Source organism: Perca flavescens, chromosome 20 (assembly GCF_004354835.1).
Source record: "Perca flavescens isolate YP-PL-M2 chromosome 20, PFLA_1.0, whole genome shotgun sequence".
Classification (NCBI taxonomy): Eukaryota; Metazoa; Chordata; class Actinopteri; order Perciformes; family Percidae; genus Perca; species Perca flavescens.
This window is the reverse complement of record NC_041350.1, coordinates 24,842,236-24,858,093: the sequence shown is the minus strand read 5'-3', so window position 1 is coordinate 24,858,093 and position 15,858 is coordinate 24,842,236. Positions and strand designations below refer to the sequence as shown.

General features: G+C 41.0%; 1 protein-coding gene across 3 annotated transcripts in view; it reads right to left on the bottom strand.

Moving 5' to 3' along the window:
• The window catches only part of pacs2 (phosphofurin acidic cluster sorting protein 2), a 77,184-nt gene that overhangs the window by 14,206 nt on the left and 47,120 nt on the right, over window positions 1-15,858 (bottom strand). For 2 of the 3 annotated variants that reach the window (XM_028565306.1, XM_028565308.1), the window contains exons 6-18: window positions 15,642-15,716; window positions 14,309-14,389; window positions 12,810-12,869; window positions 12,409-12,563; window positions 10,534-10,624; window positions 9,204-9,275; window positions 8,748-8,872; window positions 7,963-8,095; window positions 6,888-6,992; window positions 6,014-6,120; window positions 4,799-4,953; window positions 1,723-1,833; window positions 1,210-1,318 (exon numbers count right to left, since the gene is read on the bottom strand). In XM_028565306.1, coding sequence (XP_028421107.1) covers window positions 1,210-1,318; window positions 1,723-1,833; window positions 4,799-4,953; window positions 6,014-6,120; window positions 6,888-6,992; window positions 7,963-8,095; window positions 8,748-8,872; window positions 9,204-9,275; window positions 10,534-10,624; window positions 12,409-12,563; window positions 12,810-12,869; window positions 14,309-14,389; window positions 15,642-15,716 — 1,379 coding nt within the window. The remainder of the gene's footprint in view (window positions 1-1,209; window positions 1,319-1,722; window positions 1,834-4,798; window positions 4,954-6,013; window positions 6,121-6,887; window positions 6,993-7,962; window positions 8,096-8,747; window positions 8,873-9,203; window positions 9,276-10,533; window positions 10,625-12,408; window positions 12,564-12,809; window positions 12,870-14,308; window positions 14,390-15,641; window positions 15,717-15,858) is intronic. The other variant, XM_028565307.1, reaches the window with a different exon arrangement.

The following is a 15,858-nucleotide window of genomic DNA, read 5'->3' as shown; positions in this document are numbered from 1 at the left end:
CTACACCAAAACGCTGAGTAAGTACAATAAGTCCTCATATCAAGACAATTTGGTAACATCTTTATAAGAATGGGTGCTTATGGAAATACTAACGTCACTATGTCACAGGCAAAGGAGATCAGGTGGAGAGTCTCAGGGAGACCAGGGACAGTCAGGTGGAGAGTCTCAGGTAAGTGTGTTGAGCTTAGTTCATATTTTTGGAGGCATGTGGCTGTCAGGGTTAGCAGATGAGCTTTACCAGTGGCTCACTAATTTACATTATGATCAGCTAATTTAACAAGTGTACAAAAGTATTGTATTTCTTTTATAAGGGGACACTTTTTCAAAATAAGTCATTATGTTTTAAGGTATTTTTGTGGCTTGATTATAAACAACTTAAAAATAAATACATGATTTTAAAGAAGAATATTTCGGTCAATTTAGTCAGCTTTTTTATTGAATCACGAGAAACACTGAAAAGAAGGATAATGGTACAGTCTCCATGCTACACTAATGATAGTATTAAGGCTTTCCTCTGTGTACGCATGTCTTCTACGAGTATAATTGTGGCTGTATTATTTGTGTCCCCTTGTGTCTTATCCGTACAAAATTGCTGGTTTGCCAGAATATTTTTTGGCTGAGACCCTGGAGTTTCTGCTGGTTACGTTGGGACAAAGCCAAGCAGGCTGTTTTCCTTTTCCTGTCTTTAGGCCTAAGCTAACAAGTTTTCCCAAAATGTCAAACTTTTGCTTTAATGTTAATCTCCGCTGGTGATACTTTTGATATTTATTTGTTTCACAATTGCTTCCAGTAAAACAAATTGAGGGCAGACGATCTATCCTGTGTAATTATAAAATTGCAACACAATTTATTTTATTTTTGTTAGTGTGCAGATTAATTCATTTTGATTGCAAGCAAATGGAACAATGTATATATATTATGTCCACTTGTAATTTTGCCTAAATTTTAAATGTATTTGAAACAAGCCAGCTGATGTATTAAATGGTATTCATAGACTTTACAGAATAGTTCAACCCCCTTGTGAAAAACTAGTAAAAGCTCTGCATTAGAAGCATTTATTAGACATAACCCCCAGACTTTACTAAATTCAAACTTTTTCAGGGTAGCTCACAAAAACACATTTAATAAAATTCCACTTCTGTACAGCTCAGTGTGACAATTACTCAGATCTGTTACTAAGTGAGGGTGAAATCAAGTATGAACACATACCTCCTTTGTTTGTAGGTGAGCATGGCCTCTGCGATGGGGAGCTGGTGTGCTCCATTAGCTCCCACCATGTACTGAGTCACCCTCGACACCACGTCTGGGTTCTCCTGGGCTGCACAGCACACAGGGATTCATTCATTCTCTACTACTGACTGTGACTACATAGTCACAAACATTATTTAAAGCTATACTGCGCAGCTGTTTTATATAAATGAATGTCCGTTACATTCAAGCCATTGCCAAATGAGTTGATACATAGCTAATTAATCCTATCAAAAACTCCATAAAACTCTCTGTATTTCTCAGTATGGCTGTTTACAAAATGGCGTAGTCCGGCAACATTCAAACGCAGCAGCTCGAGTGATGCGACAGTGTTCTTGTCATTACTTAGAATTCCTTCTGGAGACAGAAACTACGCACTATAGCTTTAAGGTGTTCATATTAATGTTTTTAAGACTGCTGTAAACTTTATAAAATGTTGATAATGTAAAAGTCAGTAAGACTTTAACAGCCCACCTACAACAGGAGCCTCTGGCTTGTGAAACAGGTCCCTCCAAGCAGCATCTTGGAACAAACTGTTGTATCGATAGTCAATAGTGCCGAGATATTTGGAGACTGGATGTGCACCTAAACCAATCAAAGAAAAACTGTCAAGATCACACAGCAAACAGCTTTAAAGGTGCAGCGTTAAGTCATTGTCAGGGCCACACGGAATCTGCAGATGCAGAATTCCACAGGATGGGCACCTGGTTAGCTCACCTGGTAGAGCGTGCGCCCCATGTACAAAGGCTCAGTCCTTGTCGCAGCGGCCGCAGGTTCGACTCCGACCTGCAGCCCTGCTGCATGTCACTCCCCCCCTTCCCCCTCTCTCTCCCCTTTCACATCTTCAGCTGTCCTATATAATAAAGGCCTAAAATGCCCCTAAAAAATTACCTTCCACAGGATTTCCATCTGATTTGCGCAGATTAAAAAATACAAAAATAAATTAAAGCTGCAAGCAGCGATGACGGGCCCTCGCTTCTTGCATCGGGGGTACTGGCAAATGCAACATCACATGTAGACCACGTATTCTAAGTTTCATGTAAATCGGAATAACTTTTGCCAACATAGAACCGTTCCTGTTTCAACAGCCACCTACAGGAAGTTGTTCCTCCATAACTTGCGCATTGTTTTAGCTATCAAAATTATTTTGATAACTTTTAGTCACGAGGGTCCACCAAGTGTATATCCAAGTTTTCGTGCAGATTGGACTCACGGCCCAGGAGGAGTTAGACAAAGTATGTTTCCCATATATCGCGATGTGAATAATTAATTAAAAAAATTCTAACAGTGCCATCTAATGGCCGATGCACTACAAATTTGGCGTGGATGCTCAAACCGCTATACGGAACAACTTTGTCATACTAGCTGTCAATTGGGAATAAATCTTGGTAAGATACGCAACTTCCTGTTTCGACAGCCCCCTACAGGAAGTTGGTCCTCCATAACTTGCGTATTATGTTAGCTTTCAAAATTCTTTTGATACAATTTTGTCATGAGGGTCCACCGAGTCTACGTGCACATTTTTGTGCAGATGGGACGCTAGGAGTTAAAAAAAGTAGGTTTCTCTCAAAGTAAATTTGCTAATTAATTAAAAAAAATTTAAACAGCGCCATCTAAAGGCCAATTGACGCCTTATTTGGCACACAGCCTCATTGGTACACGAGGAACAACTGTTCTAAGTTTTGTGTCCATTGGAATAGCCGTTGGCAAGATATAACCATTCCTGTTTCCACTCCCACCTACAGGAAGTTGGTCCTCCATAACTTGCGCATTGTTTTAGCTATCAATATTCTTTTGATAAGTTTTTGTCACGAGGGTCCTCCGAGTGTATATGCAAGTTTTCGTGCCAATCAGACTCACGTCCCAGAAGTAGTTAGACAAAGTAGGCTTCCCATATGTCAATATTTTGATGATTAAATAAAAAAAATTAAAACAGCGCCATCTAATGGCCGATTGCAGCCAACTTTCGCACAGTTGCTAAACCGGCCAGGAGGAACATCCTTGTCAAGTTTCGGGGCAATGCAAATCATTTTTTGTCAAGATAATGCAACTTCCTGTTTAGACAGTAAGTTGCTATAATTTGCGCATTTTTTCAACTATCAAAATTCTCTGGATAACTTTTCGTTATGAGGTTCAACAGATACTACCTGCAAAGATTCAAGAAGATTGAAGTCACGGCCTAGGACGAGTTCAAAAGAATGTAAAACACCTGAAAAATGCATAATTAAAAATGGTCGCCTTCCGGTTGGGCGGAGCTAATGAATGTAAATGGGAAATATGTCTGCAATGATTAGAGCAATATGGGTATTAAATCTGGTGAAGATTGGAGCAACTATGTCCAAGTTAAGGCCTTCTACGCATTAGGGGGCGCTATGGAGCCCGCTTACAGGTATGGCCCAAATCGCTGTACAGACTCGCAAAGCTCCCAGGTGTTTATGTGGGCACCAATTTTTGTGAGTTTTCGTATATATTTAGGCCATCAAAAATGTGACCAAGTGCTAAAACCCATTAGGGGGCGCTATAGAGCAACCGTACCACTCCCAAGCCTAAATGTGTTTTCAGATGAAAGATTTTAATATTCTGCACATGGCTGCAAGAGTTTTCGTGCATCATAAAGTCCTCAAACAAGTGTTGGTAAAAGAAAGATTTTTGCACGAAAACCAAGATTTCGGAAATTTTAGAATTTGGTAATTTTTTCTAAAAATAGAACCATGGAGTTCAAGACGAGTCTTATGTTCCCTTAAAAGTTGGTATATTAACTTCTTACTTTTGTCGGAATTAAGGCGCACGTAAGGGGGCGCTATGGAGCCCCCTGGCAGAGCCCAATTACTACAGAACTTTGCAATTTTCACCAGTTGTAACATGTGTGCTAAGTTTTGTGAGTTTTCGTGCATGCTAACCCCCTCAAAAATGCAACAAAGGACTCGGAAAAATAATAATCTGACGAAAAACAATAGGTTCCTTTGCACTTTCAGTGCAAGGCACCATTGGGGCCTTGCACTTTCGTGCTCGGGCCCTAATAAAACGTTACCACATCTCCACCTCAAGCAGAAAAACTGTTTGCTAAATTCTGAAGATTTTCATTCTGGATCCCTACTAAAAACGGTTTTAAAAAATCAGCAGATTTAGTTTTGGCCTGGCCATTATAACTGTTGAAAACAAATAACTGAGAGGACCGGCAGCCTCAGGAAAATGGGTTGGTTTGCTTTACCACACCAATTGGAAGGACAGCAATATTCATCCAGTGCTAAAATGATCTACAGTTTTTAGAGCTTCTGGTCGTAACGGATTGTGAAAGGAGCAAAAGACAGGTTGTAAAATATTTTCCAAAATGCATGTCTCATAATAGAGCCAAAGGCAGCAGATTTAAGCTTGAAAAGCTACTAGAAGTCTCCACCATTATCTTATACATTTTCAGTCAATTTTACAAGATATTAATCTGACAAATACAAGTTGTACATTAATGTTTGAACAATAATAGCACCTTTATATATTTCAAGTAAAAACCAAAAAAACACAACAGCAACATTAAAGTAAGGCTGCTCCTAACCTAGAGGGATGATGAGGAACCTCATGTAGCCGAGCCAGTCAGGGGTCTTATGGGAAAGGTGGTCCACAAAAAGCCTCAGAACAGCACTGAGGTAGTGCTGCGCTCCGGCCACTGCGATCTTTATGGGAATGGGCGTCTGGGAGTTACAGTTGCAACTAGGAAAGAAAGTAAATAGGCAGCTTACAGTTTTTACAATCAATGTCATCAATTTGGGTGTATAGCTAAGTGTTTTCAAACGCATTCTCATGAACAGGTTCGTACAATATAGTACGAAAATGTATGCACACCAATTCGTATGATATCCTATTAATTTGGCAACCGCCGGCTGGTCACGTGACACCGGCTACAGAGCTCCGGGAGCTTCAGTCGTATCAGCGGCAATTGGTAGTTGAGTTTAGCTGACAAAAAGTCAGCATCACGTGGCGACAACAGTTAAGTTTATGAACCAAAGCGACTAGTTAAGATTAGGAAAAAAAATCGTGGTTTGGATTAAAACACTCCCAAGGAACAAACATACATTTCCTGGGTGAGTATTTTCACCGGGAAGCAAACCCCACTCCCACGCAAGTGTTTTTATACAGCGGTAGGCATTGTGCTGCCATACAGCAAAAAATATGTGGAATATGAATTACAGTGCGTCACTTTTTGTAGCTCTAAGTATGAATGGTTCATGAGAACAGTCTGATGCTTTCAAGTGTGAATTTATGATGGCTAGCCTATATCCACGACGTTCCACTTCCGAGATTGCTCTGTTGCTGACGGAAATTCCGCCGATTTTCACTCATTTAGGCCTGATATCTGTTGCCTCGGGCTTCCCTTGTGTTGGCTTTTTAAACTCCGGTGGATTTCTGAGGACTATGGTTAACTGCTCCTCAGATCTCTGCAGGGTAAATCCAGACAGCTAGCTAGACTATCTGTCCAATCGGAGTTTACTGTTGCACGACTAAAACAACTTTTAAACGTACACGTTCCAACAAAACAAGTTCCTTCCTGAGGCTATTTTGCAGGGGCGTTGTTGCTTTGTGCGGCGCTTAGCACCGCCCAAGATGATTGTGATTGGTTCAAAGACATGCCAATAAACCAGAGCACGTAATTTTCCCATTCAGGAATGCTGTGTGGACTAGCCAGACCCTCCTCCGCAACGCTGTGGAGGAAGGTCTGGCAGTGCGAGACTATATGATGGCAGCAGAGAGAGCGAGTGAGAGGCCGACTTACAATCTCTGGATGCGGGAGACGATAGTGTTGAATGCTGCTTGGATGTCGGCCGTGGTGCAGGTGCAGACTACTGGTAGATGGTGGTTTTGCAGCATATCTGATAGATACTGAGAAAGGGGGAGAAGGAGAAATACATGAGCAAAACCTACAATTGTGTAAAAAAAAACTGTATCTGAAGTCTCTTTTATATAGACCTTAGTGGTCCCCTAATACTGTATCTGAAGTCTCTTTTATATAGACCTTAGTGGTCCCCTAATACTGTATCTGAAGTCTCTTTTATATAGACCTTAGTGGTCCCCTAATACTGTATCTGAAGTCTCTTTTATATAGACCTTAGTGGTCCCCTAATACTATATCTGAAGTCTCTTTTATATAGACCTTAGTGGTCCCCTAATACTGTATCTGAAGTCTCTTTTATATAGACCTTAGTGGTCCCCTAATACTGTATCTGAAGTCTCTTTTATATAGACCTTAGTGCTCCCCTAATACTGTATCTGAAGTCTCTTTTATATAGACCTTAGTGCTCCCCTAATACTGTATCTGAAGTCTCTTTTATATAGGCCTTAGTGGTCCCCTAATTCTTAAGATTAACATCTTAAGTCTCTTTCCCGAAATGTAGCCTTGGTGCAGAATTACAGCCAATTACTTAAGGTTCTATATAAAGATTCATGATTGTAATCTTACTTTCACATTCCTACAAAAATGAGCACTTATTCAATTATATTATTGTCTGTACAATAATCTTTGGCTCAATAAATACAACTTTGAGAATACACTTTTTTAACATCTATCCACAGCTTTACCAACAGAATTTGAAAGGAAAATATTGAGAGAAAAATAGCTGTTTGAAGCTGGCTGTGCAGCTTTTCCTCACCTGGCCCTGCCAGTCTGACGTGTTGATGAGGATGATGCTGTCAGGGAGGTTGGTATCAGACACCAGGATGTGGTTCAGTTGGTCGTACACCGTCTTTCTCGGGATCTATGCAGGTAAAATAAGAAACCTTTGCGTTAAAATAGGGACCCATATTTGTGATTAAGGGACCATATAACATGTTTGATAAAATGAGTGAATTTTCCAGATACAAAACTTTACAGTCAGTTGTTCAATCTTAAGACATCGTGGTGTGTAGAGAGGATCAAATCCAGTGGTTGAAGAAGTATTCAGATCCTTTACTTAAGTAAAAGTACTTATACCACACTGTAAAAATACTCATACTCATGTAAAAATTACATTCCACCACTATGTTCAAATAGTATTGAACAGATCGTTCTCGGTGATCATCTAAACCACATGGGTCAAACTCAAGGCCCGCAGGCCGAACCCGGCCCCTCGAAGTTTTTGATTCGGCCCGCGTTTCAATGTAGGTTCTCAATACATTTTGGCCCCCTTTTTGTTCGCCAAACCAAGCAGACAGGAAACTGTTTTCAGACCGTTATTACGCGAATTTGGCAGATTTGCCGACTTTGAGACACAGAAATTCCCCCAGAACCAGAGAGATTGCATATTCAGGTTGTGAAACATGTTTTGCTTGATTTGTTAAAACCCTATGATGGCTAAGGAACTCTTTGGTGACTTTTTAGTGCTTTATGTCGACCGAAGTGTGACAAAAATCGAGGGGGAAAAAAATGGGGGGGAAAAAAGCAATAAAACGTTGCAAAAACAACAAATTAATTAACAAAAATAATCACAAAAACTTCTTGGAAAGCCACAAAAAAGTCTGAAAACGCAACAAAAAAATGACATGCAGTATACAGTCAAAGATATGCCTGCCAATAAACTACACACGTCTGGCCCTTGATGGGATTCTCTTTTCCTGTGTGGCCCTTAGTGAAAATGCATTTTTGTCACCCCTGATCTAAACTATTACATTTCGCTACGGATAAAATCCATTCCACAGAAAGAACTCAGTATGACATTTTTTGGATTGACCTGCAGTTCCCCCTCCTACCTGTAGGTGGCAGCGTGTGTCCAGGGAGCGCTCGTTGTCCAGGCTGTTGGCCCTCTCGTTCTGCGGCCTGCTGGGCTGGCGTTCCTTCAGCGACGTGCTCCGGCCTCGCCTCCCGGCCAACTTGGGTTCCTGCCTGAAAACGAAAAACAGCAGAGCAAGAGAGGTGGAGGACTGGAGTGCCAGAAGCAGAGGCAGTGACGTAATGGTCAACGACACGAAGCATAAACCCTGTTCCGATCTGTAGGAGATGATTACAGAAAGGCAAACATCCGCTAATATTAATTCAAATCCAAAAACAGATTTTCCCTTTTACAACACTATATTGGTAAATAGTAAAGATTTCTGCCAGCTCTAAAAAAACGTGCTGCAGATGTGTATCAAGGCTTTAACCCTCTGTGGACAAAAGACAACACTCCTACTCAAAAAGCAATAGTATAACATTTCATTCATTATACATGCGTTTACTATTTTATTCATATATATTCACCACTTTTGTGAACCTAAAACTCGAATGCACCAAAACAAGTTGTGCATGTGGGTAAAGGTCTGTTTTCACAAGAGATTTGAGGAATTTCAAAAAGCAAACATCAACTTTTCAGCTTTAAGGCCAAATTATGAGTTTGTTCCAAACATTTTGATATGAAACACCAGGTTCTATGCAAATACGCTTAAAAAGGAGAATTAAAGAAGATGCGAGAAAAAAAAAAAAAAAAAAAAAATCAAGGAAATGCCCTTAGACCTCCGAGGGTTAAAGAAGTGGATTATTGTTGTTGATGTAATTCTACCTGTTGGACGATATGATTAGGGACTCTGTCTTGGTCATTTTGCCACTCGGTGGCAGTCTCTCTAGAAACGTGTCCATGTTGTCCATCTCCAGCTCTGTGGTCGGAGTCACCGCCTCCGGCTGCTCCTGAGAGGACACCGAAAGAAGAGAGAAAAACAGGCTGACAGACGTGTTTTTGCAATTTTTCTTTTCAAAGCAACCCTTTTTCACACCTTAAATGTATCGACTTTACCAGAGGACTTTAGTTGCTATCCATTATGATTTATTAAATGTGTCTCTTCTTCCTGAACGTAAAGTAACAGTGGGACTAGAGCTATAGAGACTATCCAGTCAAATTGGACCCTAAGTTAACAAACGTTTCTGCATTTTTTTAAAAGCCGATAGAAATCAAACTCAAAATATTGACTTACAACAATACGACTATTGATCTCAGGCAGCTTGAAGAGTTTATACTCACAAAGGAGACGTTATCGGACACGCCGTCATCTGGAAACTTGACCCCAGCGCACTTGGTTTTATCTGGGTCAAGCTGGAATGAGATGGTGAGAAGAAAAATAAACCCAGGGACTTTGATTTCACACGGAGCACCGTTTCATTAAACGCCTCAAGATGGATTCTTGGTTCAACAGAAGCCCTACAGTTTCACAAACAAACCAGTGATCACGTTATAACGGATTTAAAACTGCGGACTGATGGGAAAATCTTGAGTTTTGCTCCTCTGTGCTTCAGTAAAGTTGCCGTTGAGCAGGATAATTGACGCCTTTCTGCTCTAGTGGATTTGCTCATCGGCTATCAGTGCAGTTCAGTGGTTACTCTGGTCGGCCTCCAGCTGTTTCACTCTGGTGTTACTAACCCAGTTTGTTTAGGTTAATGTAGAGCAGGGGTCTTCAACGTTTTTTAAGTCAAAGACCCCTTAGCTGAAAGAGAGACAGGTCAGGGACCCCTTACTACATATACTGTATAACATTAAGTTGCAATAACATGTAGGGCGGCCTAAAGCCTTTATACATAGCTTTTTTGGCCATAGAATACTAAGCTATTAAAATAATAATTGTTTTATTGATCATGTTTTAATGTTACACAAACATGTGGCACAGGTAATCATTAGTGTAGGATGACATATTGTATGTTGATTATGGTCTCATTTATATTATTTATTGATTATTATATTGTGCACTTATATTGTAGGTGGTGGGTGTATTTGTTTGCTTCACCTGTTCACCTGGTTATTTTTGGGCTTTGACAGAGGTGAGCCTGGGAGGGACACACTTTCTGTTGACCGCCACAGTAACGCACTTATTCCGACTCACAAAGTAACTTTACATTTGGTAACTGCAGTGCTAGTTGTATTTTATGTGTGGAGGAATAAATATTGCAAAAAATATTGGGTGGCTACCTTAGTGACTACCTCACCTACGGGCCAGTAATCCTATCATCAGTGGGCTTTTTTTCCACAAATTTTCCCAAAGGCTGAATTATATTTGCTAATAATATGTTGGATTCATGTTAAGACATTTTAATGATTGAAAACAACTTCTCAAAAACATAACAATAATCTGTCGGCCACCCCCCCTAGGGGTCCCGGACCTCCTGTTAAAGATCTCCGATGTAGAGGAAGCAAGGGTCTGAGGTGGCCATGTGATCAGAAACACGAGCAAAAAAAAAAACTTTGCGGATCTCATTTCAAATGTATTGAAGTCGCATGTTTAAAATACGCAGGAGGGAAATCCTGCTGAAGGTCTTTAGGACTTTAGTTTTATACATTGTTGCCGTGACATTTGTCTCACCGGGCTCGGAGGCTCCCTGTGGCTCCGGATGCTGTGGATGCTGCCGATCTCAGTTTGAGAGCTGGAGAGGGAGAGACCCTCGAAATATGGCCTGAAACACAAGAAACAATCTGGCTGAGACAAACCACTTTGTCTCAACATGACTATCGACTGGGATTGACAGAAAGGAGGAGTCTCCTCTGGGCCAGTGGCCCCGTATATATCACATTAGGCTATTTTAAGAACAGTAACGTCAATGCCCAGCCATTGAGGCACTAAATTGTCGATCATACATCCTGTTTAGTATCCAATTTTTCTCCAACGGTCTTCATCATTCTGAGACCAGAACAGGACAAATGTTGATGAGGACTCATTTTCACTCCTGCCACCTAAGAAGAGGCAGAGTCGAGGAGGAAACCTCTATATATGGACGCCCGCTCTTACCAACTGAGCTATCTGGGCGCCCACGATTCGGGGCTTTTAAGAAAACATTCAGGACTGAAGCCCCAGTAGCCACCCCTTCACTCCGCCCCTGACGCCGAGCCGTGCACCAAGATTTTGTAACAAGGCGGACTGGGTCCCACAGACGGAAGAGAAGAAGTCCGTTCTTGGAGCCGTTCTGACTGCTATCAGTATGAAGGACCAAGATGGCTCGGGTCAACCACGCGTGCCGTCCGTACCGACCAGGCCACGCTGACCGCAAGAAGCACAAAACCAAGCAAGTCAGGATATATAAGCCTCAGCTGCTTTGATTTTGATCCCTTTTTTTTTTTTTTTTTTTACTGAAATGCAATACAAAACTGCTGGAGTACTCCTAAGTTTATAATTATGTTTTAATGAGGTGTCTCATTAACTTAAAAGGTCCCATGGCTTGAAAATTTCATTTTTTTCATCAATTTTCAGGTTTTTTAACATTAATATGCGTTCCCCCAGACTGCCTATGGTCCCCCAGTGGCTAGAAATGGTGATAGGTGTAAACCGAGCCCTGGGTATCCTGCTCTGCCTTTGAGAAAATGAAAGCTCAGATGGGCCGATCTGGAATCTTCTCCTTATGAGGTCATAAGGAGCAAGGTTACCTCCCCTTTCTCTGCTTTGCCCACCCAGAGAATTTGGCCCACCCATGAGAGAGAGACATCATGGCTTTCAAACGAGCAAAGTGGCAGTTGGTCAAGGCCACACCCCCACCCTCCACCTTGCCCCCCCCTCTCTCCTCCTTAATAGCTACAGATACAGAAATGGCACATACTAAGGAGAGCTCATTGCGGGACTGGCTCTAGTGGCTGTAATTCTGCACCAAGGCTGAATTTCGGGAAAGAGACTTCAGATACAGTATTAGGGGACCACTAAGGTCTATATAAAAGAGACTTCAGATACAGTATTAGGGGACCACTAAGGTCTATATAAAAGAGACTTCAGATACAGTATTAGGGGACCACTAAGGTCTATATAAAAGAGACTTCAGATACAGTATTAGGGGACCACTAAGGTCTATATAAAAGAGACTTCAGATGTCATGGGACCTTTAAAGTTGTTTCCATTTCCTGCCCTGCAGAGAATGACAACCATAGAGAAAACCCTGAATATATGCACTAAAAAAAAGTGAGATTAAAATGTCATTGCAATAAACGCATTAGCACAAATTATTAGGTAAGTACAGCTTTATTAACAAGGCTGTATGTATCGTAAAGCAGCCTTTGGTAGTTTCAGCCTCAGTGTATTCTGCAGGGTTTAAGGAAGGACATGGATATTGGAATTTCAGTCTAATAATGGAATTCAGACTTTTTGTGGAGCATTTGAACTTTATCATCATCATTATGTGGCCTGCAACACCCAACATAAGCCAAGTGTTTTCACAAATAAACACACACATCCTCAATACCGCTGGGAAACACTCACTTGAGTTTGGGTTTTGGCGTGCTGAGGACGCTGTCGTCGTCGTCTAGCTCCGGGCCGCTGTCACTCGGGTTCTCAAACTCTACGCTGTCCAGGTCCAGGTCCTCCTCCTCCACCTCAGGGGGCGGCTCTGCAGGGTCCTGCTCAGAGTCCAGCACCTTCAGACACGCACGCAGACACACACAATACAATGATACATTCTGAATAGTGCAAAAGTGAGACAAAACCAAACCGTATAGAAAACTAAAGACATTGGAAATGTGCAATATAAAGGAAAAAATCTAAAATAGAAGTGTAAGTGTTTATGAGTGTGGGGGGGGGGGGGGCTAAGAGTCAAGAGTTCCACAGTAGAAACACAAGAGAAAACTAAACTGCCAGAGCAAAACGAGACAGAAAACACTCACCTCATCTGAAACTCTGAACCGCTTCAGAAGAGCCACCACGCGCTGCTTAAAGTTCTGCTGCTAAAATACAGGAGAGCAAACACACAATCACAAGTCAGTCCGGGACCGGGACCTACAGTACAGTAGGTAGGATTTACTACAGTGCCCGTCAGCAATCAAACACGGTGAAAACGGATACAGCCGCCGAGCTCCTGCATTTTAGTCATTTTACCGGCAGTAGATGCATTTGCAGTGTTGCCTGCGTATCGATTTCCCCGCGTGTGCTCATGTAAATCAATAATCAAGCAACATCATGCCTCATCTGCTTTCTGGGGCTTTTATCTCCTGCTTCTGCATACTGATAAAACGATATCACCCACGAGCAAAAACCTATTAAAACTGTCTAGTTAGAGCTCATTGAAAGGTGTTCAATATTACTTGACCATCTGTGTATGAATCACCTGCAGTATGAATAAAATGAGGTTTATTTAAAAAGCAAGTCCAACTGCACTCATTTCACAGAGAACATACGGTCTGCTGAACTGAAAGGGAAGGCTGGATCCCCTGTCACCTTTCTTACTTTAAAATGCAACAGGAAAGCTTACGCCAGATCAGGTGGGTTTGTCTGTGCCGAAAGCATTACCTGTTGCAATATTTATTAAATTGATTTTATACATCTTTAATTCCTACACAATCTGGACTGTGGTCATAACATCTACATCTTACAACTTATTCCCGGTTATATATTGTTCTTAAAGTCTATTATTTCTTTTCTTGTGTAAGTTATTGCACTGTTCAGTCCCTGCACTGTTCACTTCTGCACTACCACCATTGCACATAGTCTACCATAGCCCCTTATTATAGTCACTGCATCACATGGTCAGTCCATACCAGACCCTTGTAATCACTTCACAAATTGTTAACTCTTTACATTTCTGTGAGTGATTTTTATGTACGTGAGATATATGTGTGTTTGTTGTGTTATGGTTGTCTAAGCTACTGGATGCCTAAAAGTTCCCTTGGGATGAATAAAGTATCTATCTATCTATCTATCTATCTATCTATCTATCTATCTACTAAATTACTACCGTTTTGCTCACAACTGGTGCATTATATTGTTTAACGTCATACCTTTCCTGTAACATCCTAAAGAAGGCTGGACACTGAAACGTGATGAAGTGATGGTTTTAATTTTATTCTTGTGAATGTGCCAGATGTAATAACGACATTTTGCCTTTTTTGTAAAGACGACGCGTGCCTTTGGATTTTTTTCCTGATGCTTACTGGATTTGTTCATGTGCCCTTACCAAAGATCACCGTCTTATTTTCACACAGACCAATGATTTAGGTGAATCATTGGTAAAAAAAATAAAAAATATTGATTCTTTCAAAATCGTCGCCAAAAAAATACACAATATTAAAAAAAATCACAATACATACAATTTTCGATTATTTTTTTCCCCCACCCCTTGTGGGTAGGGAAGCTCAAACTTTCTTTAGAGTTTAGCCAGGCCTCTTACTCTGGTGATGGAGGGGGTCCTCACAATCGACCTCCTCTGCTTCTTTGGCTTTCTCACATCGTACTCGTCATCCTCCAGATCCTGGAAACAACACACACACCATGATGTTAAAATACAGCCTTTCATAACACAGACACCGTTTTCAGTGGTGGAATGTAACTAAGTACATTTACTCAAGTACTGTACTTAAGTACAAATTTGAGGAACTCTTAACGGGACTCTTTGCTTTCCATGCCACTTGCTACTTCCACTTCGCTACATCTCAGAGAGAAATATTGTACTTTTTACTCCACTACATTCATCTGACAGCTTTAGTTACTAGTGTAATGGAAAATCACATATCGGTCTATTAACATATCTTACTATTGCTTTACAAATTAAGATTTTTGCACACAAAACACATATATAATATATATAAAATACCATGTTTTATCATAAATTAAACTACCCAACAATATAACAGCCTACAAGTCTCCAGCTGAAATTATTAGACCATTAAACACTTAGCTGATTGACAGAACGGTTTGGATCGTTTCCAGTTTCTAAAATTGGAGGATTTTTCTGCATTGAGTGCTTTCACTTTTAATATTTTAAGTACATTTTCCTGATGATACTTACATAATTTTACTTAAGTAACATTTTCAATGCAGGACCTACTTGTAAGAGAGTGCTGTATTAACGCCTCATGAGTGATGTAGCCTATTTTATCTTTTTATTACTGCTTGTTACTGCTCTTCATGATTGAACGGTGCAAGAAGACGGCTCGGCTCGTTGTTGCTTGGCTGTGTTCTGATGCTTGCATGGCTTCTTATACTGAATGGGGATACTGTTGATGTGTAACTGTGCTAATGTCTTGCTGCATCCTGTAGCTCTGCATGGTGCACTGAGAAAGCTTATTTGTTGCTCTAGCTGTCTGTGTGGTGTCTTGTTGACTTCTGTCTGTGTAGTTTAACCTGTACTAATGTCTTGCCGTTTGCTGTTCCTCTGGGCTAAAATCATCTGGCCAAAGGACTGCAGTTGAAAATTAGCCGGCTGGCTAACACTGACACATTCACAGAAATGTTAATGTGTGTTGTCCTTTTATAAAATAAAGAATAAGAATGTTTACAGTGTGGTATTACTACTTTTACTTAAATAAAGGATAGGACTACTTCTTCCACCACTGAACGTTTTTCTTAACAACTCATGCAGTGCAAGTACAGATCCTTTATTCCAACTGAGTGCCTAATTATTAGCGGCTTGCCACTAACCAGCATGAGGTTAAATGATTTGCCTTGCCTCACGATGAACCTTAACAGCCTGCTCGCCTCAGCGATTCCCAGAGCCGACTCACCTGTACCTGCACGGCGTCGTCGCTGGCCTCCTGCTCTGAGGAGAAGCTCTCGTATTCTTCCTCCGAGTAGTTATCTAAAGCAGAGAGAGAGGACAAGTAGGGGGTTTAATAAAGGCTGGCGTGCAGAAGACGCCTCATACATATTTAAATGACCCTTTAAATTTGACATCGGAAATCAGAAAAAAAGGGTTTATTGCCACAGTGAATTACACCTACG